The sequence below is a fragment of the Pseudochaenichthys georgianus genome, chromosome 5 (assembly GCF_902827115.2).
Source record: "Pseudochaenichthys georgianus chromosome 5, fPseGeo1.2, whole genome shotgun sequence".
NCBI lineage: Eukaryota > Metazoa > Chordata > Actinopteri > Perciformes > Channichthyidae > Pseudochaenichthys > Pseudochaenichthys georgianus.
This window is the reverse complement of record NC_047507.1, coordinates 24,386,450-24,414,197: the sequence shown is the minus strand read 5'-3', so window position 1 is coordinate 24,414,197 and position 27,748 is coordinate 24,386,450. Positions and strand designations below refer to the sequence as shown.

General features: G+C 40.7%; 1 protein-coding gene across 1 annotated transcript; it reads left to right on the top strand.

The window, feature by feature from the left end:
- The first annotated feature begins 82 nt into the window (after positions 1 to 82).
- Positions 83 to 26,004, top strand: LOC117446231 (zinc finger E-box-binding homeobox 2-like). Its single transcript, XM_034082295.1, has 8 exons — positions 83 to 170; positions 18,652 to 18,933; positions 20,579 to 20,788; positions 21,153 to 21,346; positions 21,519 to 21,630; positions 21,854 to 23,328; positions 23,471 to 23,648; positions 23,914 to 26,004. The coding sequence occupies exons 1-8, from the start codon at positions 110 to 112 to the stop codon at positions 24,564 to 24,566; spliced, it is 3,165 nt and encodes a 1,054-aa protein (XP_033938186.1). The 5' UTR covers positions 83 to 109; the 3' UTR covers positions 24,567 to 26,004.
- Positions 26,005 to 27,748: the final 1,744 nt, after the last annotated feature.

Below are 27,748 nucleotides of genomic sequence, written 5' to 3'. Positions count from 1 at the left end.
TGACCGAAGGCGATGCCTCATCACCATTCATTCTCAGGCAGGCTCTCAGGACAAACACACACTCGCACCGCTCCTTGGACAACTTTTTTCTGAAACAAAATAAAGCGTGATGATGGCAGAAGAAAGTAGGGGCAAGCGCAGGAAACAAGCCAACCCCAGGAGGAATCGAGGTAAGAAACGTGCAGCGCTGGAAAGTTTTAATAAATTGGTAAATGATGCAGACAGATGCTGCTGCAGCGGACAGGAGCCGAATTCGTCCGAACCGCGTTGATTTATTCTGCAGTTTTGTAGTAAAACTGTGTTTAAATGTATTGTATTATCGCTCTGTAGTTTGCTGCACAGTAGTTTGACAACATTCATGTTTCAGACTCACGTTTCTGCGCTCATGGCTCATGATTGCCTTGCAGCGTAAATTGCAGGGATGAGCAGTCAACTTTCGTCAGGCTGGCATCCACTGGGATTATTTTATCTGTACACACATCTGGGCAAAACCCTAACATAAAAGCCCACTATTTTTGGCTGCTCGCTTTTTGTGAAATCTCATGACCCTTGTATGTTTTATACACCTGATTTGTTGTCTCCTGAATAAGTGGTAAATCATCTATTATTTAAAAGCATCCCCACTGTTTTAAACCTCCTCGGAAAGTTAGACTTTGTTTTTATTATTTTAACTAAGATTTGTTTTTGTCAAACAGAAAGGCTTCTTGTAATCTACTGTGATCATACTTTAGTGGGACTTTCTCTCACATGTAGACTTGATATTTGTTACTTTACATGCAATCAAACAGAAACTTCCTCGGAGCCTGTTTCCTAATTATTAATATTCTATGCTCTGTTTTGCAATATTGTGTAACACTAGTTTGATGTCTTTTAGAGAGGGAAGTTAAAAATAGTTTAGGGGCGATTTTCAACTGATCGAAACCCAAGATTTTTCTTAAACTACAATGTTAAACATTTCACAAGTTATTGTCCAATCTTGACAGGCACACAATTAAATATATATATTTAAAACAGAACGTAATTCAATTTGGTTATAGTTTTATTATAGGATTTAAAATGTGAGGTATGGATTTAAAGCAGTCTTATGTGTGAAATACAATTTGTATTCTAACGTACTGTTAATCACCCAATCTAGAATTAGTGGTAAGCTTTAGGTGTCCCTTTTTCTTTTTTGTGAATTCATTTTTCTTACAACCGTGCTGACTGTTTGCTCAGTTAAAAGACTTTGTTGAGACTTTGTTCATTGTGCATCAGGTATTGCACTCTATAAAACTGGCCTTTTGTGGTTATGCAGTTCTGATTGTGACAATGTATGACTCTTTAGTTTAATTTACATGCATCCATATGTTTGTTAGTTACAGCTTGGGGTTCTTGTGAGGTTGTGTGTGTGTGCTTGTTTACAGCGTTGAACTCTCAAACAGTAGTAAGGATACACACATGTGCATGAATAAACATATAAACATTTGTTCTTCTATCCTGCTGATGAGGACAGATCATTTATGTTAGAGTCAATCCCATACTTCTCTCAACCAAAAACACATACAAATGATTCACTGACATTCACTCACTAATTTTAACTTGACACCAACTAATTGAAATCTAAACTTGAACACTTAAACCTTATCAAACTTAAATTATTCATATACTAAATGATTCTTATACTATAATGTGTGCATGCCAGTGTGTTGCTGCTGGCTTCTTTTAATGTAAAGTTGTTGGGTGCTGCAGGGAGAGCCATCCCAAACCAACCTAACCAATACCCCCAATGCAAACATAGCAGTAACCCTAGTAAAAAACACAAAATTAAGTTAATCTCTTATATTTTTGTCATTTTCCTATTGCTGAGAGGATAAATAGTTGTCAAAAACATCCAAAAGCACACACATACAACAACATTGCCGGCTTTATTTTGTATTTCTTGAGGCTAATGAAAGACATTGCAAACCATGCAGGGTCCTTGTTTGTCTCTGATCTGACACACAACCGCCTTAAACCTATTGGCTGTAAGGAGTCTGTTTACTTATATAGTTAATTAGTTTGCTGCAAGTGTTTCCTCATTTTATTCAGAGAGGTGTGAAGCTCGGCAGAGTGTCACCAGGGTGAGATCCTCCCTGGCTGCCGAGCGATAACGGCTACTTGTGTGTGCATGCGTACACACACACTCTCACCTTTGACGACACCAGTTTGTCGACCGACTGCACTTCTTTTCACAAATAAGCACCATCTCACTGCCGTAAAAGCTATCAGCAAAAAAGCACACTTACTGACAAGGACCTGTCAATATCTGACCACCAGGGAAAGCAGTCCTTTTACTTTAATTTACTGCAGTGACCTCAGAGGAGAGATAAGCATCACCTCTGGTCAATTTCCAATACGTTTTACCTACAATGGTGGGAATGTGGTAAAGTGAAGGCATTTTAAAGTGAAAGAAAAAAGAAAGAAGATACAGTGATATCTATCTGAGAATCTGAAAACTGTAAATGCCATGTTAAAGTATTTTATCTTTAATTTGTTATATCAGTCAGAGCATAAGTTCAAGCAGCTTTTCCCAGAATGGAATTAAGATTGTTAGTGAATTTGCATGCATGCCTGAGCTGATGGCATGCTTATACATAGCATATGTGTATGTGAACATTCTGTGAGCGAGTGTTTATACATCTTTGTCTCATGTAGAAACGTGTGTATTAAAGCCCTGTGTTGGATTCGGAATGTGCCGGGCTGCGAGCTGGGAGTTAAAGGTCCTTGATAAAACCAAATGAATTTGGCAGGCCCGACTCATAAGACAGCGATTCGGGGATCTTTTCCAAACCAGAAGAAAGAGGAAAAAACATAGGCGGACTTTTCTTCTCCCTCCAAGGCGCCTATTGATTATGTCTCTGTCTCCCCCAATAAAACTGTCAATGTTCACCAGTCTTGGGCAACGTGAGGAAATTACTGGCAGATTGAAAACAGTCCTAAAACAAAAAGCATAAGCATTTGAAATGACGACCCATGTTTACTGGCTGTGAGTAAAAGAGTTTCAAAGAGTGTGAATTAATTAGCTGATAGCCAACAGTTCAATATCCCTCTTCAGGCCTGTATGCACACTCAGTTACACCAATGATTTCTGACACCATGGGGACATTTGCCTTACATCCTTAGTAAGCCACTTAATGGTCAAATTCATTTCATATTTTCTCATCATTAAAAGTGTTTTTTTCTCAATTGTAGTTGCCCTTTTTTGTATGTGAGGCAAACATCTTTATAATGATTGGACGATGATTCAAGATGATATCTATTTTCTCTCAACAAAAAATATGCCATGATAATTTTTCATACACTGAAATGCGTTTAAAAATGCATTGAAGTAAATGTGATGAAGCAACCTTTTAATCCATATCTGCAGTACTCATTTTAAAAATACTGTCACTTGTTTAAAGTGTCCTGGCAGTGTTATGTGCGGGCTTTCCCCTTCCCTGAAGCTCAGCAGGCTTCTTGGCCAGAATGACACACAACTGATCAGACTCATTCAAACATTCACTGTTGAATCAGATGTAGGATTGTGTTCATGAACACACTCACAAACATATTTAGTCATGTTGCCTTGCGCTTTTTGCTTTGTTAATCCATGAACCAAACTCCCTCTGTTGTTGAGTTGATGTGCCTTTTTAAGAGAGAGCTTTCTCTCTCCCTGTTTCCCTCACTCCCTCTTTCTCATTTTTCTTCTTTTTTCAAGTGCCAATTTATTTAAACTCCTTTCCCCTTTTCTTCTTTCTCCTTCATTGATTTCCAAACCCCAGTCTTTGTATGCAGCTGGGGCCCAGCTGTGTGTCTGTGACTGTGTATGTGTGTGCATACATGTGTGTGTTTGTGTGTGTTTTTTCTGGCACAGTGCTGCCACAGTGAGCATAGCACACTGTACACAAAGGACTCGGGCAGCAAAAAAGAGAGAGAAAAGGAGAAAGAGAGAGAATAGGGGGGAAACATTTGAGCGTTCAAGACCGACGTGCTTGTACAGTACAGAGTGGAGGGGCCGGGCCTTTTGGACTGGGCCTGCTTTAACGGCAGATGTATCGGCGCTCTGGGATGAGGGGTGGGGAGAGCGAGACAGCAATGAAGAGCGCAGGCACCACAGTTTATTACCAGGACTCTTCAAGGGGATCAGCCCAGGCGTCAGAACCAGCGGGTGGGAGGGACAGAGGAGGAAGAAAGGAGAGGAGGATGACAGAGGTGGGGAACTGATGGGGTTGACAGGGCTGGAGACAGCGAAAACAGCTCCTCGGCGTGAGAAGACAGGAGATGGAGGGGCTGACGGGTAAAGACGAGATGGGACGGGCGACAGAGTGTGGGATAATAAGTGTTTCCTCATTTGTTCCTCAACGTTCCCACAGCTCCAAGTGCCACAGATATCTCCCATCCAAGCTCTGTGTGTGTGATGCCAGATCTGCACAGCAGTAACGGGGAATCCCTTGATTTGAGTCCCTCTGGTATTTTATCACATGTTTATTCGATTATTGCTCTTTCCGATGCTTTAGACCGAGCAGAGCCATGTCTTACTGTCAATCAAGGAGGAATTATTTGGAATGTTGTGCCATTGCATTATTAATACACAACAAGGGGCTTTCCGCCATATTAGCCCCTGCACATGACTGCTTGGAGTTGTATTATCTCCTTAATTTCAGATGTCACAGATACATTCTTGCTTCAGACAATCACAATCTGATGAAAGCAAAATCCCAGGCATCCATCAGGATAAATACAACTTCTTTAAACTGTAACACTACTCTAATAGCCACAGTGCTCAGTGTGCGTGTATAGGTGCGCGGGTACACACTTTTCACACATTTAACACCAACTGTGGCTTCACACTCATAAAGACATTTCTATTTTCACATCAAAGGCGTTTTATCTGATAAGGCTTCCATACTGTATTTGATGTTGCAAATTGATCCCTTCTTTTTCTTGACATATGCCATTGCAGCGCTATCATTACATTCTTTGTCATTGCTTTGGCAAGACTCCTCGTCTCATTAAGTCTATTTGCGGATCTTCCTTTGGTGCTGCGTGGGTATTGTGTGTTTGATATGCTGCACATGTTCCACAGAAGAAAGAGGTTAAAACTATCCAGATAGGCAGGCTCTTCGCACACAATTTATAGATATGTGCTGTTTTATCACACCTCAAATTAAATTTGGAAACCCTGCTTCAGCTGTCATGTATTACAAGGCCCAGATGGGTGGCAGAGAGAGAGAAATAAGAGAAAGACAAGGAGACAGGGAGAGACAGGAGAGCTGCTCAGTGTGCCAGTATATGCCTGCAAAGGATCTAGTATTACGAGCAGCAGGTTGAAAAGGAACAGCTTGATATGTGGTGTGTGGAGACAAGAGTGGTGGGGCATTTGTTTAGTATCTGTGTTGATCACCTACGAGGCCAGAAAAGCTTGCGCGTTCTGATGTATTTGGTTTCATCAGTTCAACATGTGCATGGTTCTTGCCTCTCTTCCTCTTTTCTGCCTGCCTCTCATTCTTTGTAGCATTCACTGAGTCCATTTTCTAATTGTTTTTGAGACCAAATAGTAGTCTCATGTGCATCTTTCTTTCCAGTTTCCATTTAAACTACATACAAATACTACAAACTAACGCTTAATGAATATATGAAACACATGATCTATATGGATTAACAGTAGGGAGTTTACAATAGATATGTGTGATATGGATGCATTTGTATTTTATGGTTCAGAGTTTTATGATACCATATATCATAAAATATATTGGCCAACATGTAGTACATTATCTGGAAAACAATTAAAGAACAGATTTTAGATCAAATAATCAGGCTAGGAGATCAACTAAGGGTTATGTATATTATCGATTATATCAATCATACAATTATACATTTGTAAGTCAGTGAATAGTGAAAATCATAGTTGCGTTAACATAAAAAAACAAAATGTTGCACAATTTCTTTGAAAAAGCTGCGTAGTTTCCATTATCAATTGAATCTGCACCCAGGGGTCGTTACTTCTATCAGCCAGGTCAGGGACAAAGTTGAAATTGGACTGACAACAAGAAGAGGTCAGCCAACGGACTCCTCCTCTGTCTCCCTGTACACCTGTGATCACCTGGCAACACCTTCATCTGACCTGCACACACACACACACACACACACACACACACACACACACACACACACACACACACACACACACACACACACACACACACACACACACACACACACACACACACACACACACACACACACACACACACACACACACACACACACACACACACACACACACACACACACACACACACACTTCAGGGGACATTACATTGACTTACATGCATTTCCTGGAGACTTATCCTAACCTTAACCATAACCAACACATGCCTAACCCTAAACCTAACCCTTAACCTTAACCTAACCCTAATCCTAACCAAGTCTTCACCCTAAAATTAATCATGGGGACCTCCAATTCGCCCCCATAAGGGAGGCGAGTCCCCACACGTAACTGTGTAAACAGATTTAGGTCCCCACAAGTATAGTAATGCTAGGTCACACACACACACACACACACACACACACACACACACACACACACACACACACACACACACACACACACACACACACACACACACACACACACACACACACACACACACACACACACACACACACACACACACACACACACACACACCTGTAACATTCAAGGCTTAACATGTTATATTTTGTACACAGTCTCCCTCTCTCTCACTCCCACATTTTCTGTTTCTTTGGCTAGCAACATCACATATTTACACATTTCCACTTAGTACAATACACTTTTAGAGGCAGTCATTCAACCATGTTATTACTGTTGTAGCATTAAAGTATTTTCAAAGAAATGTGTCCACAAAACATCACATGTCATCGTCAACATTTGTGAAAAATGTGAGGGTTTTTGTAAAGTCATAAGAATGCTCTTTTTGTAAGCACAAACTCGGACTCTTACCTCAGACAGGATAGCTACGTGCAATATTATATCTGCAAATACCAACATCTTTGATAGCTCAGGTATGATAAAGAACCGGATCCTTAAACCGGAAGTATTTTCTGCAAGAAAGGAAGCAAGTAAATAATATCAGTGTACACTGGTCCCCTATTTCAGTTATCACTGTGTAACAATCTTGAAAATAGTCTTATCTCGTCTTTAAATCATTTTGTATGGTGTTTGTTTGACAAGTTGTCATGTTTCTGTTGATAGTGCAAAAAGGGGAAGGTTTTTACTCCAAAAAGTTGGTTGCTAATACAAGTAAAAGTTAAAAAAATGGCAAAGACAACAAAGAAGTTCTGAAGTTATACAGAATCAATGTTCTTCTCTGCTGTGTAGACATACCTCAGGGAAACCGTGCAGTTATGATATACAGTGCATGTGTGCAGCATGCAGGAGGGATGGAAGAGGAAGTAAGTCATAAGGCCGCCTGGCAGCAGATCAGAGAGAGGTAACGTCATCTAAATGATACAAGTAATAGGTAGGTGTGAATGTGTCCAGGCCTGATATTGGGACAGGGGCTCTGCATTTCAGACACAAATCTGGAACCTGACTTCATTGTCACCTCTTTTTTTCTCCCCTTCTCAAATGTGCAGCTTTTTCATCTTAAGCCTTTCTTGTTTCTCTCTTTCTTTGTGTGAGTCTCTCTTTTTTCTGTTTCAGTGTTCTGTCTTCTTGTCTTTCTCCTTTTTCTTGATCCTCCCCTGGTTTCTCCTTTATCTCCTCCTCCTTATCTCTCTGTATCTCAACTCTTCCACCTCCCATCCCTTCCAGTCTTTTTTTACATTTTGTCTTTCTTTCTTCCCCTCTCCTTCCTTCCACATATCAATCCTTTGCTCCTCCCAGCCCGTGCTCCGCAAGTCCTGTACGGTCGCCATCATGCCCCCCACCCCCTCTCCCTGAGTGCCTCCCCTGTCCCACTGACACCACACGCTGCTCCCATCCCCCGAAAACCACTTCAAACAGGCAGCGCCATCAAAGCCCACAGTCAGCCAGTCGGCCAGTCAGCCAGCCAGCCTTCTGCTTCGACTTAACATTACTGTCGTCCCAGTCGCAAGGCTGCTTTCCTCCTCTGATACACATCAAAGATCCTCTTAAACTCCTAAAGTTTGCTTTTTAAACCTTTCTTCTTGTTGAGTCTTTTTTATATACATTATTTCGCCGGTTTGAGGGTTCTCTCTCTCTAACTCTCTCACTCTCTCTTCTTGCCATCATTTTTTTTTCTGCAACTGGGCCAGGTCAGTAATGACATGCACACACTCTCGTGCGGTTCTGCTGTATTTGCATTTTTCTCCATGACTTTAATTAGTTTTTATTTTTCAAGGCGTCGGTTTGGGCCTCGCACGCACACACACACACACACACACACACACACACACGCACGCATGCACGCACACACACACACACACACACACACACACACAGCTGTAACTAACAAACATATGGATGTCATACCTCTTCTTAATCAGAACTGCATAACCACAAAGACAGCAGTTTAATGTTGGTGTGTGTGTTCCTATATTTGCTGCCTGTATTACTTGATGTGTGCGTGCTAAAGGAGCAGAGAAAGTGATAAAAAAAAAGGCAGGGACCGAGAGAAAGAAAGATGTGTGTGCAGAAATGGGAGGAACGATTCAGAGAAAGAAAATGGAAGCAGAGGGACAGATTAGAAAGGCATCTTTTCTATGTTTCAAAGCCTTGGAGGTCAGATGTGGTCACTTGAAATGTTTCCGTGTATCATTATCTTTTGAGTGGAGGATGTAATGTCCACATACGCCAGAGGATGGCGCCCCGTCTGTATGTTAACCATATGAACTGGCTGCCAGGCCTCACCTACAGCCTCTGTCTATTAAAACAACATTTATCATTATATAGCAACTTACATTTAGATATGGTTACATCCTGTACTTTAGTAAATAGTCGCTGTCGTTTTTGCTGACTAGGACATACTCTTTACTCTTAGTGAAAGAGCTCAATGATAGTTGAAATGATGTGGGTGCATGTGTAGTGAATACTTTTACATGGCCTGCTCTGATCTTTTATTATCTTAATGTGGCTTTCTCAGGAATCTTGTATCTTGCGTGTTGAATCTGCTGAGTGGTTAGATTTGGACATTCTTGTCTTTAATGCAGCAAATTGTCGTGTTTCAAGAACACCACATCATGCAAAACACCTCTGACAGATTATATATGATTGAAGCAGACCAAAGTCAGTGGGATACCAGGCATATTTTTACATTACATTACATTACATTGCATTTAGCTGACGCTTTTATCCAAAGCGACTGCGATATTTGTTTCAGCCTCACTACAATCTCCCGTAGTGAGTAACTGAAAGTTGCAGCTCGAGCTGAACTAACCAAATCCCACATTGTATAGCTGTTAAACTCAAAGAGAAGTTTTATTTAGCATGAAGCCCTATTAAAAAACTTCAGAACCTTTGTGCTCCGTCAGAGAATGTTTTAATATTCAAAAGGAGCCACTATTGTGTGGTTTCTTGCGACAACGTACAAAATAAAGAGCCACATCAGAAAGCTGGAACAGTCCCTGAGCATTTTCATGTGTGAAGAAAAAAGAGGGAAAACAAATTTGGAGGGGGAGACAGGGGTATTTATAGAGTGGTGTGAGAGTCTTTGCAATGACAGGAGTCTAATGAAGTGGAGTTTGGGTTTTGATTCACAGTGCGGTGAGTGCGTGGGTCCCTCTGTGACCGTTACTGCATTCCAGCCCCGATCCCTCGCTACACGGAAACCAGTGCGGGCCACAGGAGGAGGCGAAGGGCCAACTCGAAATAACGTGTTCCTCTAACCGAGCTAACCTTTGTCACCAACATCAGTCCTGCCTGTGGAGCAGATGCACACAGGCACAACAGCACTGAGCCTAAACACGGTGACAAGTCTTTGTTTTTACAACCAGGGTCTCTCAGCAGTACAGATACAATAGTCTATGTATCTCTGCTGGTGAGTCATTGACAAGGTATATGAGTCAAACAACATAATTCAGTGACAATGACATAGAAGGGAAGTCCAGAATGATATCAATCATATTTGTTTTTTTTAACCTTTATAGTCCGGTGGAAACTGTATTGGGTGTGAGTTCATACAGATGTGTAATGAGGAAGCGAGAAAGAGACAATGAGATCAGAGAATGTAAGTCACCATTAGTGTTGTGGGTGGTGTGAATTTTAAAACCATGATATCACAGCTCTGGTGTATTGATAAATGGTAAAAACAGTTTTATTTTTATTTTTTATTATTAACTACATTTAAAGAAACATCTTCACTCTGTAACTCTAGAGAAGACTATGTTGCCTTTTGCAAGCTACCCACAAAAAGTTGCACTAAAGCAGAAAGTCACACATATCTGTTCTGAAGGTAAAGTCCGGTGTCAAACAAGGTGATAATATGTTTTTGACAAATGTCATTGTGGTGGTCGCAAGGACAGGTAAATATGGCGGCAAACGTGTAGGCAGCAGCATACAGGAAACCTCCAAAGGAAGACGACACTCGACCACAAAGACTTTATGCACACCTCTTCTCTCACATCTTGCCTCATTTGTGCAAAGAGAAAAACTGATTGCTGCATTTGTATGCAAACAAATCCATTCTGTCTGGCTAGCATGTTTTATAGTTTTTATAAATAGTTTTGGGTCTGTTAATGCGAAAATTACAGGATACCACACAGCAGGCAGGAAGTGTAAAAACTCAAGTCAGACTTCGGACCTGTTCAAACACATTCAAATGTTAAATGTGAAACTTTGATCCCCATTTTTTTTATACACGTCCTTTTCTTTTTGTATGCGTTCTGATCGTATCTGTAACACACATTTTATAAGAAAGACCTGACATTGCCTGTAGAAGACATTATGTTAATGACACATTAAACAAGCTAATTATCCAGCCACAGTATCCTTGTGTCTCTATGCTCTACCTGGGAGAAATCTTAACCTATTCATTTTAAAGTTCCTGTGGAGGCACTTGTCTACTCTTTAAAAAGTTTAAATCATTATAGGCTCCAAAAATATATCATGGATGTCTAGAGTTGACCACAATCTAAGAATACATGGCTCGGTGGGAATCTACAGGAGGATGAAAGTACACGCAGTGAGTGTGTTTCCCCGTCTTCTGCCTTTCCTCGTGCAGTTCACCTTCAAGTGAGTCACAGCTGATTCACCAGCACGTATACTCACTTTTGTGGAGTAATTATTGATCTAGTTATTTGGGAAAAATGTCCTGTCCATGTTCACTCCAACATCTCCTATTTCTCTCTTTCTGTCTCTATCCGAAATGCATAAACACACAGAAAGATATTCTAGCATAGGAGATGCTGTTTGAAATAATCCTGTCATATGCTTGGTTTTTACAATAAAAAATAAATACACTTTGTTCAAATAACAACAACATGTTTGGCAATTGAAACCTTACAAAAGGACTGAATTCACACACACTCAAAGTAAAGATGTGCAGAATGCATGGGTACAAGAGCAAACATGAGTAGGATCAGATGTAAAAACAGAAACTTTGATTGAAAGGGAAAGATTACACCTAATGACAGAAAAGTGAATGCCCACTCAGTTTCACCTCGAGGTAGATTAGCTTGCCCTGCAGAACACGGACCATGCAGTAAGTCACTACTTTGTTTGGTTGGTTTTGCTGCACTTTATTTTATATTTCTTATTTGTTACTTTACTGTTAGTTTAATCTGCTGTTGTTTTGAAGTCACATGAGAGCGGGTTTCCACTAAGCAGATGTGGTTCTCTGTGTAGTGCCGCGATGAGACATGCAGATAGAGAATAACAGATCAGTGATACTGATCTCATTCGATGTTCTGATGTCTGGGTACTTTCACAGCGGCCATGGCATCTGAACACAACACCACAGCATTTTATAGCCGGTGTCTTGGGGCCGTGCTTTGATTCGCAGAGGCTCCTCTGAAATCGGACTGAGAACGAGTTCATATGTGAATAATGAAACTAACACCAGCACAAAGTCACACTAAAAGCACAACTGGTTGACGAATTAACTTTGTGAGTGTGGTATCAGAGAATAGCTCGGTGGCTTTGAAGCTAATAAAATGCCAAAAGGGATTCTGTGTTTGTGTCACAAGGGCCCTAATTGAACAGAATCATTAAAAGCCGCAGAGAACAAAGGCACTATAGTTTCAATTACAGTGTTTGTTGTCAATTCAAAGGTCACAGCTTGGAGTGCAGGACTGCGCTGCAGTTTGGTTCACTGATGTGTTTGCAGAGCCTTAATCAATATGGGGAAATAAGCTTGTTCTTTATTTCTTGATTCTTCTGCGCGCCTCTGAGTGTTTCAAAGAGCAGATGTTGCCACTCGGCTGCACATGCTGTGGTGATGGTCCGAATGCTCTGACAGGGTGGTGTCTCCTAATGAGCGGGACATCTAAAGGCACAGAGCCGTGACTTTGCTGCTGCGGCTCTGCATGAGCTTTAACTCTGCCTCTGTTGGATGTTCATGCTGTTGCATACACACACACACACACACACGCTGACACACAGTTATTGTCATGTATTTCTATGCTGTTTTTGATCATGCGCTAGTCCTCTGCAGCAGCAGGCCGGTCTTGCTTTTAATTTGTGCCCACAATACTAGTCGTTTTTTCTGTTTTTTCTCTGTGTTTCTCTGTACTCTAGTTTGTAGTTTGTGTGTGAGTGTGTCTGTTGAGGGAATTTCCCTCTGCAGCGTGTTTTTCACAGTTAGAGGATTTGTGTCAGGGACAGTTTAACGCTGTTGCTTTCTGTCTCTTTCCTTCTCCTTTTCTTCTCTAATTCCTCACCCCTGCATTTCTTTTATCTCACTCTTTCTCTACCACCTTTTCTTTCTGTTTGCTCTAGTTTATGCAATGTGCAATATTCTTCATGCACTGTTGTTTCTGAAACTCGGTGTCACTCTTGTCAGCCCCTCTCTCTAACATACATTACACACCACAGCACTGTGTACCACTGCAAGCATGCAGATCACAAAGTGCACCACACATTTAAGCATCTCCTCCTCCACACTAATATGACCTTTACAATTCCTATCACAGTGTCACAGTTTCAGTCTCATTTATACTCGCCGGCAGCCATTTGCAGACCTTTTTTTTTTTTGTGTGGCTAACTGCCAACCAGAAAAGAAACCACTGTCATCAATTGAAGTAGAACTTAACCCTACATCTTAGACTTTCATATCAACGTGCTTGTGGTCATTTTCACCATCATTAGACAAGAATGTTTGCACTTCCTTCTCTCTGGCCGCAGAGATGCAATAAATGTGCAGCACAACATCACATTACCACCATTCCTATTGGTTAACATGTAATTTAGAGCATTTAATCATCAATTTGCTGTCAGCGTTATGATATAATCTGTGAAACATTTGGATAAATTAAAATATAGAGTCCCATTCCAAATTGAGACAACCACAAAAAGGAAGTTTACTGTAAAGCCAACTACAGTAAATTCATGTTGGAATATTATTGGAATCAAACAGATGTGAAAAGGACAAGATTTTTAAATGATATCATGTATCAAAAATATTAAGTAGTTGTTGTTGTTGTTGCAGATCAAGTTCATGGAATGACAATGTGTTGATTATGTAGTTGGTGCATTTAAAATAAGGCAGTAAGATAAATCCTAATTTGCACGTAGGCATTAGTGTCCTTTTTACCCTCTCAGTGTTGTTAGGGCAGGGTAAACGAAACCAGAGTAGGTGCCGAGTCAGAGGGAGCCATCACCCTGAGTGACAGACTGTGAGTCTCTGCTACGATCGAGGAGGTGAGGTGGGAGGTGTTTGTTTTTGGTTGTGGTCCTCCCCTGAGTCATTGTACAAATGTCAGAGAGCAGGTATGAATACAATAGCTGCCACAGTGAGATTTCTTTAAATGACTTGGTTGATTTCTGCAATATTTTTCAAGATGGGTCATCGTCAACATGAACACGCTCTACAGATGAATTTGGATACACTTCGTCTTTAAACAGCGGAAATAGGTACTGTAAAATGACAATGCACATGTTCCTGAGCTTGCATTTTGTTTAGCGGGTGTGTAGGTGTCCGTGACCCTTGTGGTAATATACTGTAAAACCGTGACAGTTTTAACAGTATGGAAGTAGCTATATAATGTACATTAACTAAAACTAAATCATTTAGAATGAACATTTTAAACATATTTCTATGGCAAAAATAGTTTGGATACAAAAGTATGTTGCGTCAGTATGTGTTTAATTATGCCATTAAGTTTCAGGCAGTTTTACCACTTACATTTGTACTGTGTGAAATGTATCAGATGTTACTTTAACGTGGCATGGTAATCATTATTTCTGTCGAAGAGCTACATTGATTTTATTAATTTGTATATCAGGATAACTTTTGGATTAGAACATAAGTTTGAAAGTCATTTCATGTAAAACGTAAAATAAATTAAAAACATATTTAAATTCTAAAAACTAAACTCAAAACGTAAAAAGACTCTTTGATTGTATTTCCTGTGTTAATTTGAAGGTAATTTTTGTATTTATTATAATGTTTGTATTTATATATTGTGAGTGGCTTATATTGTGTGTAAAAAATGTACTTTCATGAAACATTCATTTCAGACAGTATTTCTAAAAAAGTTATCATCTGTTATCAAAAAATCTTAAACTGATATTTCATTACATAAATAAATAGATACATTATTTATAAGGTTGTTTTTATCTGGTGTAAGACAGTAAAGTCTAATACATTGCTTGATAACATTACATTACAGTTATTCTGGCTTTGTTTATACGGATCTTCAATTGAAGGAATCAACAGAACTGTAACAATTTCATTGAGTGGTAAATTGGGGCTGGCCTTGTTTGTTGCCTTTAAAACCAGAAGAAACAAACAAGGTAATTTCTAGGTATTTATTCCGTGCTTACCATTTACCCACATAATTACTAAGTCAATACCAGATCACATATGTGCGTCGTAAAATAAACTGCAGCTTAGCGTGTTGCTGTACAGTAGATGCCCTCTGGGATATAAACAGTGCAGAATTAGACCGACTCTGAAGCTCTCTTTGCTGAAGAGAGTCAGTGCAAAATAAATTCAGATTTACATTTTTGCAGGTCCTACGAAACTTTTTTAAATTATGGTTTGTGTTTTAGTAATAATAATAATAACAATCCTTATATTTATTATAGCGCTTTATCAATGACTCTCAAAGCGCTTTACAAATACACATTACACATACAGATCATACATACATGTAATGGTCATCTACTGTGGACAATACCCACAGGAGCAAATTCGGGTGTCTTGCCTAAGGACACAACGGCCTGACGCAGTGGGGCGGGAGCGGGTTTCCAACTGGAGTTCCCCAACGCCCCCTTGATCTGATGATCAAACGCACAGACCACTGCGCCACCCGTCCCTATAGTAGTTAGTGTAGTGGTGGGAAGATTCTTTCTTTGTGTGTCATATATATGTTCTTATGACCTTATCAGGCGTTATCCGTCTCTAGCTTTAGAAAACTAACTAAACAATGTAAACAATAAAAGAGCTGCTGCAGGTCATCATTTTTAAGGTTTTCGATAAGTTTCAAAATAGATCACAAGCCCACAGAACAGTGGTGTGTGTTGTCCCAAGAAGACTTCTTTCTGGCAGGCACACCATCAATCTGTCAGACGTCCAGCCGCTGTCATGCAGTGAAAGCGACTGACAGATTTAAATAGTTGTGCCGTGTTTGATCAGAACACAGTGTTGTTGTCAAACATCAGATGCAGTCCCCAGAATAAGTGATCGACGTTGTCAAGCATGATGCAGCACAGTTCGGTGAGCACTCTAGATATGAGTCACGTTCTTCCCACGCACACTACAGTGCATGCACAATAAGAGTGAACTGTTTTCTACTGTTCCAAAGTGTGTGTTATTTTCTGCTCAACATCTTCTAACAAATTACACATTCGGAAAACTATTGCACATTGCATTAATTCACAAGTCCTTTGTACCTTGAAACACAATCCCAAACCTCCTGTGGTGTTCAAAGATTTGTCTACTCCAAAGTAAAAAATGAAACAATTTGAAGGATGCAATCGCTCTCCAAATAAATAAATCAACGGGGCGATAATGAAAGCCATCCCAGGGCGTTGCGGCTTTAATGACAGCACATACAGGCTCAGTGTCACTCACTGTCATTGCAGAGAAAATGAGAGCCAACTTGATGCTAATCCGGAACAGACTTTCTCTTTTAGTGCCCAGCAGTGTGTCCTATTATCCAAGGAAACTCCTGCAGGTCAAACCTCAACTACATCATATCATTTCATAGCTTTCTGCTCTAGGGAAGCACATTTAATTACCAATTTCACCCCCCATAAGAGCTAGTCATTCCTTAGATGACTAGCCCCTGGTGTTTTGCATGAGCTCACTTTTTGGGAGGTGTATTGAAGCTGGGGAAGGTTTTGCAACGAGATGATACAAACAGATACACATGTGGGTGGTGCATTTGGAGATTAGATAATATACTCATCAAACTAGTGTGTACATCGAGTGTTTTAGGTGTGTGTTTGCGGGCCGCCCCCTCCTCAGCACCGGGTCCCGTTTGCTCTTTCAGTAACAGAGTGAGTGTACAATCTGTGTGTGTGTTCTCGATGTAAAGTTGACGACATTTGCTGAAATGTTTCCTCCGATGTAGAACAGTCTCTGGTGTTTGTCACTGTGGGCTCTGGGCCTTAACTGAATGTGTCAAAAGCTAAATTCTCTTCAATTATAGAGTCCACCGGCCAAGAGCGGTTTTAAAACAGCTCCGTGTAAAATGAACATTTTCTTTCTTTTTTAATATTGACTGACTGTTGTTTTGTCATTTTAATCAAACATTTTGTTTGAGTTTTATGAAATGTAGTGAGCTGTGAAACATTATTTCTACTGTGATATAAACAAAAGAATTCAAAGAGCAACATTTATTTAAAACTAGAAAGAAGCGTGACAATATTGTACTGTGACTGTCATAAAAAAAAAAAAGTTTTACAACAAAGAAATAAGATTTGCCCTCTGTGTTTTGGCACACCCTTTGATAATGGTTTGTCTTTCTCCAATAAGCACTGGCAAAGAGTCTATGTGCCTTCTTTAATGGTCACTACTTGGTTGTGATTAGATGTTGCCAATCAGTGAGAGGGAAACAGAGTCCTCAAAGATATCCTTGGAAATCAGAGCCTACAGCTGAAATCCCAGGCATGTGTTTGTGATTGTCATTTATTGTCTTTGCCATGGGAAAAAGTAATGCAGTCTGGGCACCGAGGGAATACTTTTAAATTACAATATGTTATTTATCTTTTCTTATTTCTGATTCACTATATCCTTGCTGCATCACAAGTAACATACCGTACATGTGCGAAACATTAAGGCATACACATTTTTTTTCTACAGTCGCACAAATTGTGTTTTCTCTGAGAGCAATTTCAAATACAAACACATTTAGTTCAAAATACACTTTTCCATTTCATAGAGATTCATCCTGAAAATTACACATTTCAATTTAAATAAACATTGTAATATGTATTTTACTAGAAAGTTGGATCATCAAGATGGATGAGATTCTTTTTAAGTCAAGACCTTAATAAATAAATAAATATTTTCATTTAATTTAATCATTTATTTAGCATGGACAATGCACATTGATGAACACTTTAAACAAAAAAATGTATATAGTGTAAATATGCCGGATTTTAGCTTGGAGGTAATTTCCATCCGCAGCCCTCACATAAAACATTTAAGAACATGACAATTATACACATAGCAAAAACAAATACATGATATGCAAAAAGTGCAAGAGAGCAAGAGCAGCACACTAAAGTATTTAGCACATGGCAGTACAATCTAGCAGCAACGACATGTAAAGTGCAAGATAGGATACAAGAGCTACCTAAAGTGCAAGAGGAGATACCCCTGTGTTAAAGTGCATTTAGCGCTGATTGCACGTATATAATGCTGCCATTATCATAAACCACATTTCACTTTTTTTATATAGTGTCAGAAGTTTCATGTTAAGTTCAAAGCTTAGTAAGATTTTTGACATGCCTTAATTTCTAGTTAAGAACATGCTTAATACAGTTGTACATTTATTTTTGAAGAAATGTATATGTTGCACACTAAGCGTGTCTGCTTGTAATGATCATAATCTGCACATACCACATAAAGCCATATACATTTCCCATGATAAGACACATTGAATTTCTTCAGAAGGGATTTTGTTTCCCTTGCTTAAAAAGGAACAACACTAACATGAACTAAAAGGAATTATATTGTTGTTTGTCATTGACAACAGTTAAGATGTAGTTTGGAATTTACTAAACATTTTGAATTTCTATTGTGTGTTTCCCCTGTTTAGTTTCAGTTCCTTACATTTTAAAGAGAAAACAAGCATTTGATCTTTTTGAATTTGACCTCAAGCTGAAATTATAAGAAACTCATGAATGTTACCTTTGAATTATGTTTAAAAAATCATGTAAACCAAAAAATTATAAATCAACTATCTCCTTCATTTTGATCATTGTAGATAATTGTACAAAACTATATACAATATTGTGTTCCCTAATGAGCAAAAGGCCTACTGCAAATCTGATTGTCTTTTGTCACGCCTCTAAATGTTCTCTTTCTCTCCTTCTCACAGTGGATGCTGAGCAGGTGAGTTCCCTGGGGTCAGAGGGGGAGGATGAGGTGGGCTTGTGGAGCCTGGAGCCCCAGGACTGTCAGGAGAGCCTGGACAAGACGAGCCTGACGCCCAGCGAGGGGACGGAGGAGCCCGGCAGCCCGGCCCGCTCCACCCGGCCGCTCAGCCTCAGCCCCGGCAGCAGGAGCTACTGGCCGCAGGTGGAGCGGGAGGTGGAGGCGGCAGAAGACACAGCATCTGTCACTGGCAGGGAGGGAGACCAGGAACCGTTGAGGGTGTACTGTAAGTTATACACTAAAATAAACCTGTAGAACTTTCTTTTTAAGTTTCTGAGAAGCCTCTCTAGAACAAAGGCATGTCCAAGGAAGTGTGCAAAGTGTCAAATGTGATCTGTTTACTGTATGAGAGTGCTGTGTAGGACCCCACTGTGCGTGTAAACAAGTTTTCAGTGTTTTTCTGATGCAAGACAGCGGCAGTCTCATGATACCTCTCAGAGCCCTCGAGATACACCTTCATATCAGCTCCTCGTGAAACCATGCCCTCCCTACAAGCTGTTCCTTTCTTTCACTCTTCTCTTTGAAAAGGCAGCCTTCTGAAAGCATGACAAAAGAAGTAATCCCACACAATGTCACAATATTTCCATGCATCAAAGAGGTGACGTTACGGTACTGAAATCAGCACTGTGCGATGCGAGGCTTTCCCTTTTATTTAGGAGAGATCAAAGGCTCACTCGGCTTGCCTACTAACAATCACTTAGCTCCCTCGCCTCGTGTGATTTGGCCTTGCCTGATGAAGGCAAAGCTGAGTTTTTACAACACTCAACCGCACAAGCTCTTCCCTTCACCACATAAAAAAACAGCTCAAAATATGCCAACATCTGCAAACATTTGAAAAATCTTCCTCAAAGTCGCTGTAAGCTGACTGGCTTGATTCATGATAGGAAGCGCCCTCCCTTCTTCACGTGGCTTTCTTTCTCTCTGTCTGCCTGTCACTGCACTCAAGGACCCAAATGAGAAATCATTCTTCAAATCAAGTTTCATATATGGCCAAGAAGTTCCCTGAATACATTGTTCTATCTGTCGGTCTTAAGAAGGCTATTTAGTTCCATTAGATTCAGCCGCACAATCACACAATGTCTCTTTACAAGTTATCCCTTCTCTCCTAGCATATACATATACAGTATAATTCTACCGTGTTGTGTAATGTTTATTTATACTGTTCATGCTCACTACTTGTAGCACTTCGGGATTTGCATTCAAATATGAAGTGCTTTATAAATGGAACTCATTATTATTATTATTATTATTATGAGACATACTCATTCACACAAAGACATTTCTTTCTCAAAAATTGAATTTAACATAGGTTCAATCGCACTGATGCAATCACTGACAATGTTCAAAATGTAAAATGAAAAACCCAGAAGGCGAGATCATGTAGAAATGCATTGTATCAATCTGCAAAATAACTGGATATTGTTTATGCTCTTTGGTGCAGTGTGGGTGACACTTTTATTATCCTGTTTTTATTCTCTGTTTGGCTTTAATGCTGCCTTCCCGGGAACAATTTAGCTTTATTTCTGTGAGACTTTTGGAAAAAGAAAATGGAATCTTTACCAATATGTTCCTAAATCACAGAAAACAGCTCAACAGTTTCATGTAAGAACTAACAAAGCATGCTTTAGTTTGTCAACTTTTTTAATTTTTTTACTAAACTTAAAGTTGTATATTGGATTTGTTTGTGTGAATTTGAGTTCATCAGTTGGAAATAAAGAAAACTAAACAAAAAAAACGTGAACAAATAAATGCAAAAAAAGCACAATTAACAAAGCTAGAGATACATTTGACTGACAGCATTATTACGATTATGATTTTTATTATTATTACTTATATTACTGTACCTCTGTAATGTTCTTCTCTGTTCCTAGGCAATAACTCAGACTCCCAGAATTCCTTGGAGGACCTGGCCCACTATGAGTTTCTGGCCCAGTTGAAGAATGCCTCTACCTCAGCCAGTCTCCTAGAGCGCTTGAACCACAGCGGCTCCGCAGCAGCGTACCACGCAGGCAGCCGGCTGGACGAGCTGCCCCCGGCCATCTGGTCTCCTGGAGCTCAGCACAGCTCACCTGAGGGGGCAGGTACGTGATGGAACAGCTGCAAGGACACTCAATAAGAATGAAACAAATCTTACATGACTGGTTTTAAGCTAGTCAGTAAGTTATTAGAATGAGAAACCATTAAGATGCAGGCCGACATTTATATAAAAGTGATAAATGATATATTTGTAATTGTTTATGCTAATGTAATTCTGAAAACACACATCACCTAATCATCCAGTTTGACACTGGTCACATCTATATGGCAATCCATGCATGCAGGTTGTGCTATATTTAAAAAGATTATTGAGTAAAATATCAGAACTTTACCCGGTTCAAACAAAAATCTATTTAGAATTGAATTTTGTTGTCCGTTTAAAACACCACCTTTATTCCTGGACCTCAGATGCAGGGAGGAGCGAGCAGGCCTGTCCGTTCTGCCACAGGATGTTTCAGCGAGGAGATTCTTTGAGGGACCACATCAAGTACTGTCAGGAGAGGGAGGGGGGCCACATGGTCTGTCCGCTCTGTGGATACACTGCCACCCTTAGGGCACAGATGGAGCGGCACCTGGCACTTCATAACCAAATGCAGGACAAGGTGAGATACACAGCAGGAGCAACTTCTATATCTGCAAGGAGACACATTGTCATAACTTTAATCTATGATTTAGAAGTTGCTGCGTTAAAGTCATTTATTTGTAACTTTGTGTATACTTCTTCACACCCTGCAATGTGTCCAATCAACTAATAACAATGTCCTGTCATCCTAGAGTGTCCTCGGTTTGGATCAAGGCATTGAGACGAGGAAGTTCAAATGTCTGCAGTGTGGGAAAGCTTTCAAGTACAAACACCACCTCAAAGAGCATCTCCGCATCCACAGCGGTGAGAACAAAAACCCGTCAACCAAGTTGTGCCAACCTTCTATTTGCCATTGTTTCCAATGTATCACTAACTGTTACTTATCAGTATATGTCATTAAAAATTAAACATAACTTGAAGTGTTGACAGGAAACAAGTAAAAAAAGATCCATGCAAAGATCATTATAAAAAAGTTATTTTCATACATCTTTTGACTAATATATCCCGCCTGTGTGTCATCCTTTAGGTGAGAAACCTTACGAGTGCTCCAACTGCAAGAAGCGTTTCTCTCACTCCGGCTCCTACAGCTCCCACTTAAGCAGCAAAAAGTGCCTGAATGGGGGGGGGATCCCAGGAGGAGCCAGCAGTGCGTTTAATGAACATAGCCACAGCTCCTTCCACCACTCATTTCCAACATCTCCCTCTGGAGGAGGGGGCGGAAACAGTTCTGAAAAGGGCTCTCCGATTGCATCACAGTCCAAAGGTCATGCTGGTCCTCTGGGTCGAGGACCAGAGGATCCTAACCATCTCTCCCTGCAGGACCTCAACACCACGGGCTTCCCCAGAGCGTCAGACCTGGCTCAGCTTTGGGACCCCTCAGCAGAGCTCTCTGTGAGGACCAGTATACTGAAAGGGACCACCCTGCTGCCTTATCTGCACACTGGGACCAAGTTTGAACAGATGCTGCAGGAAATGCTTCACAGGGAGGTGAAGAAAGATGTGGACATGGACAGAGGAGAAGCTGCGATGGAGGAAAGGAAGGGGTTTTTCAACGGACGAGGGGCTGACATGAAGGTCTCCCCCGACAGGAGGAGAGAGGCAGTGAGGTCAGGTGAGGGAGAGAGAGGTGTTCTTGGGATGTCATGCCGCTGGTGCTCCCACCTTTTCCCCAACGTAGCAGTGCTCCTGCAACACGAGCGCTACCTCTGTAAGTTGAACCGAGAGGCAATGGAGGGTCTACGCAGCAAAGACCACTCCTCACCACCTTTATACTTCCCAAGATCTGCTATCAAAGCAGAGAACAGCAAACCAAGTGAAGCAACCAACGGCCTCTCCGAAAACAAATCACCGTTACAGAAGCTCAGCTGGCACTCTATACCGCAGCAGCTTTTAGTCGCAATGCAATCTCCCCCACACGATAACCGGTCCTCACGAGCCTTCTGGCCAAACCAGCAAAAGGGAAGCCCCAGCCATCCAATCAACCACTCCCCAGAGCTGACATCACCTCGAGTCAGAAGAAGGTTTCCGTCAGGATTTGGCTCTCCGCTCTGCCTGGACCTCACCAGCTGTCCCCCTGAGTTGACCTCCCCTCAGAGCAGCCCGTGGTCCGGACAGAACGAGCCCCTCGACCTCTCCCTGCCCAAGCAGCTCTCAGGTCATGAGGGGAGACACACAACTGTAAATGGTAATGCGGCCCGAGGAGAGAGGAGAGAGCGTGGGAACCAGCAGCTCAAGAGACCAAGTCCATCTCCTCATCTCCCCCTCCACCACCACCCTATATTCAGCAGGGCTGGAGCTCCTGTGTTTCCAGGTTCCTTATATAATGGATTTCCTATCTTCAACCAGTCTGGTTTAGGGCTTTCAGGACATGACGGCATTGCAACGATTCCATTCAGCCAGCCAGCTAACAGCCCTGGGTTTCTCTCTCCCATGGCCTTCATGATGGAGGCAGACGCAGAGGCCACACTGAAGAAGATCCACCAGGAGAGACAAGCTCTTATGGTGAGTAAGGCTTCTCTTTCAGGTTTTTTTGTTAATGTTATGCTGAAGAAAACCAAAAAAACACCTATATTTGATAGCATTGCTGTACGAATGTGTAGAACTAGAACAATACCAATTATATGTTTGTACGTTTCCTGCTTAGGGTGAGGTGTTAAGCCGCGGCGCTCTGGACTACCTCTCTCTCATGGATGATGGACTGGATGGAGGACCAGGGAGGAAGAGACTGAAGAAGACCGATGAAGGGCTTTACGCTTGTGACATCTGTGAAAAAACCTTTCAGAAGAGCAGCTCTTTGCTTCGACACAAATACGAGCACACAGGTCAGTAGCATATGCGAAACACACTTACATTATATCTAATTTCCTATAGTTTATAGATTACTACAATATGCATTACTTAAAGATGTTGGTGAAAGGATTTGATTACCTTTGAATAGAGCCAGGCTGGCTCCTCCCTCTTGTTTCAGTTTCTTTGTGCCAAGCTACCCGCCTGACAGATGTTTATAATTACTCTTTTCTATACAAATGAAACTGGTACATCTTCTTTTTCTTATGTTTGAAACAATTTTCTTTGAATTAATTACAGGAAAGCGTCCCCACGAGTGCAAGGTCTGCAACAAAGCCTTCAAGCACAAACACCATCTGATTGAGCACAGCCGGCTGCACTCTGGGGAGAAACCCTACCAATGTGACAAATGTGGCAAACGCTTCTCTCACTCCGGCTCTTACTCCCAACACATGAACCACCGCTACGCCTACTGCAGCAAGGACCAGGACCAGGACCAAGACCAGGACCAAGACCCAGAGGAGATGCCTCTCACCCCGGGGGCCGGGAGCAGCCTCGGGGGCCGCCTCAGCGACGCGACCCGCCTGTCCATAGAGTATACCCAAACCGCACACTCCTTCCTCAGCGATTCCAGTCTGGATGGAGCTGCAGAGGCCTTTAAGGAGGAGGAGGATGAGGAAGAGGAGGAAGATAAAGAGGCAGGAGTTAGTGATAGTCATGGGGCACATGTAGGTTTGTCAGAGGAAACCAAGGAGCTGGAGAGTAGCCCCATTCAAGGATCACCTATAAGGGAGAATGGAGTGCAAAATGAGAGAAATGGTTACGATGTGGAAAATCATATTGACAATACAGAGAGAGAATTCTGGGAGCAAAACATGGAGGAGCAGAATGGAGACTTGGACAGATGTGAACTGAGCCATGATATAACAGATTTACCCAGAATAAAAACTTAAGGGTAACTCTAAAAAGCCAAAACAATGCCTATACTATATATATTTAGACTTTTTATACAGTTGTCTCCAATATGTATACAAATACAGTATGTAACAGCTCCACAGATATTTTACTAATTTTTACAAAGTGAAAAAATGCACAGAACTGCCAAACAGTTGCCTTTAAGTGGATGAAGCCATACAACAAAAATATATGGGACAATACCAGTTATAGTATTTTATCATTCAAAATAGACTTGATGTACCTACAATGCTTTTTGTTTGTTTTAATCTTTGCCATGAGAGCTAAAAAAACATGTGGGTTGACTCATCTGAGGTCCTGTCACCGGTCCAGATGTGACATCGCAGGAATCTCACTTTTATATGCCTGCTGCTGCCGAATATTGCACAACCAACAAACAAGAGGCCTTCGTATTTTAACGCCCAGGATCCAGCTTTTTTTTTGTTTGAAACGTTGCGCCTCTTTGCATGTGATCAGGTTAAGAAACAACACCTGAAGGAAAGCTTTGATTGCAGGACAGAAAGAGTCTCACCTTAAAGGTTAGAGCTTAAACGGGCAAGACACATTCAATATTCTGTGGTATCATTTCATACAAATCCTTACCTCTATTTAAAGAGCAATAACTTGTAAACTGTTTACATGAAAATACACATATGTTTCATTACTTTTTCCAACAGCCAGTGAGCCTCCTTTTATCATTCATGCTGTGAAATCATAAGGTGCAGCCACCTCATCTCATCTCGGCTTTGACTTATAAGCAGTATATTTAGAGAACAAGCAGTAAAAAGAGGAAAGTGTTTTTCAAATGTATTTTTCAAACAAAAAGCAGTGGACTTTTTACATGTCATCCTGACATCTCAAGGGGGATAAAAGAAACTTCATTTTATGCAAAAATATATCCTCTTTCTGTTAATCATTTACATGGGCTACAGCTACGTTTTCTCACCCCCTGAAGAATAATGTGTCACTGCGTGTTGAGGTGTGGTGAGAGGGTCAAGACTCAGGACACACACATCAGCTTTGAACTTCCTCTTTCCGACTGCAGTGTAGTCAACGTGAAAAGTACCTCAGATGTACTGAGACACTGTGAGTAATCCGACAAAGCCATGGTACGAAGAGATAAGACGGTGGTACATGAGGTGTGACTAAGCCTATATGTACTCATGCATACCGTGTGCCAAAGACACTTCTTGGTTATTATGTGTGTGTGTGTGTGTTTATCACCAAAGATATGCATATGTGGCAAGTCAACTGCCACCCGACTCTTTCTTAGTTCCTTACCTTTTCGGAGTTAAAAATAAGCAAGAAATAGTTTACTTGGCATCTACACCCGGTTTTTCTTATCAAGCAGTGTTTTTCTTATTATTTACTGGAACTCTTGCAACTTTTGTATTCACTTTTTATATATGTTGTTTGCATGTTTGTGGATATTTGTAATAAAATTGTACATATGTTGTCACCAAAATACCGTATTTCATGAATTTTCATGTGCTTTATTTGAAAAACTTTGACAGAAAGGTCTATAAGGGTGTAAATATAAGATTTAAGTGATATCAGTTCAGTTTTCATTCTGTGGTTATAGAATAAGATTACATATTTTAAACGAGGCAATCAAATTCAATTAAAAGCTATGACCAAAAGCTGTTTTTAAAAGGTCAATGTAAAAACAGAAACATGTTTAAACATAAGACAGTTTCGAGGCTCCACTGTTGCCTTACGACTTGGTTTCCCATCACCGCTCATGATCTGCAGACTGTTTTGCTACACTGACTTTGTTTTGTGGCTTATAGTGTCTGTTTGCATGATGATTCATCGGGGGGGGGCTGCTTGGTGCCTGTGAACCTGTGGATGTGGCTGCTCTGCCTGTATTTGATGCACAAAGCTTTAGGTTAACGGCTGGTTGAGTAAACAATCAGCTAACCGTAACATTAACAAACCAAAATGGGTGACGTAGGTCAGATACATTTGGGAGCCATGCATCAGCAGCATTCAATAAACTGTAGCACCAACAGTTGTGGTGTTAGGATGTTTTTCTCATTGCTCTGCTGGTTTAAGCCTAAAGTGAGTAAGATGACATTTAATTGACAACTGCCTTGACTTTTACTTGTGGTGTGCAAAAATCCTGACAGTCAGAGACCAGCTTCACTTGCAACATCACATCAAATCCAGAGCGACAGTTTGTCTGCTTTGGTGCTCAGCTTTTCAAAGTTTCAATTCCCCTTACCAACAGTGTAACAGAGCAGGCAGGCCTGACTGTATATAATGACGACAGCTACATATACATGTACTGGTGGGCAGAAAAGCTGTTCTTTAACCAGAGCAACAGGATCAAGGCTTTGTGTCAGCCTTTATGCTGCAGAAATGTCTCTTCTTTTCTCAAATAATTCAAAACAGTAACAAAGAATCACGGTTGTATCTCTTCCTGCAAGAATAATCCATACAGATATATTAACATAGAGCTGCCCAAGCAAATTACTTTAAAGTACACCGCCTAAAGTGGATTGGATTATGAAATTAAAATGATGATACTTGGATGAAAAACATATACCGATGAAACATTCCCCAACCTTCTCATTCTCTTTCTTCCACACTTCTTAAATAAATACTTACACATACTCAGAAACGTTTTGTTATAGTGGTGAAGCAAACAAAATAACTACCTACAGATGCGAAATGGTCAGGCGGTTACATTTCATCAGTGCGTGCTTAAAAAAATATTTGGTTGAAAGCTACATTTTGCTGCGCTTGTTCTCTTCCGTCTACATAAAACATGCCTGCACGTTCTAATGTACTTTTCAATAGGTCATTTTGCATCGTTTTCACATGTATTAAGGGATATCCAGACTGCTGTTTTAAATTACATGTGATTAATAAGTCAAAGAAGAAAAATAGAAGGAAACTGAGGCGAGAAAAAAGGCAAGGATTAAACCCAAAGTAATAGTTGATTTTCACTGCCAACACGCTGCTGATGAGAAGGGAGGGGTGTTTGATTGTGTCTGATTCTATTTTAGGGAGTCATTAGCACCATCACAACAAGTGAAATAAAACACATCACACAGCTAGCGCCCACATCAGTTAAACGCAAATAGGGTTTTATTGAAGAAAAATCCCTTCAGTTTACACATTTAAAAAAGAGAGGACAGAAGATACTGAAAAAGTCCTAAATGCATTGATTTTTTAT

Bases quoted from the DNA above. Each gene is read 5' to 3' on its own strand.
- LOC117446231 (XM_034082295.1), top strand. From the start codon at position 110: ATGATGGCAGAAGAAAGTAGGGGCAAGCGCAGGAAACAAGCCAACCCC. The intron at 20,789-21,152 runs GTACGTGATGGA...CCTGGACCTCAG, and splicing joins CAGCTCACCTGAGGGGGCAG to ATGCAGGGAGGAGCGAGCAG. The intron at 23,649-23,913 runs GTCAGTAGCATA...AATTAATTACAG, and splicing joins ACACAAATACGAGCACACAG to GAAAGCGTCCCCACGAGTGC.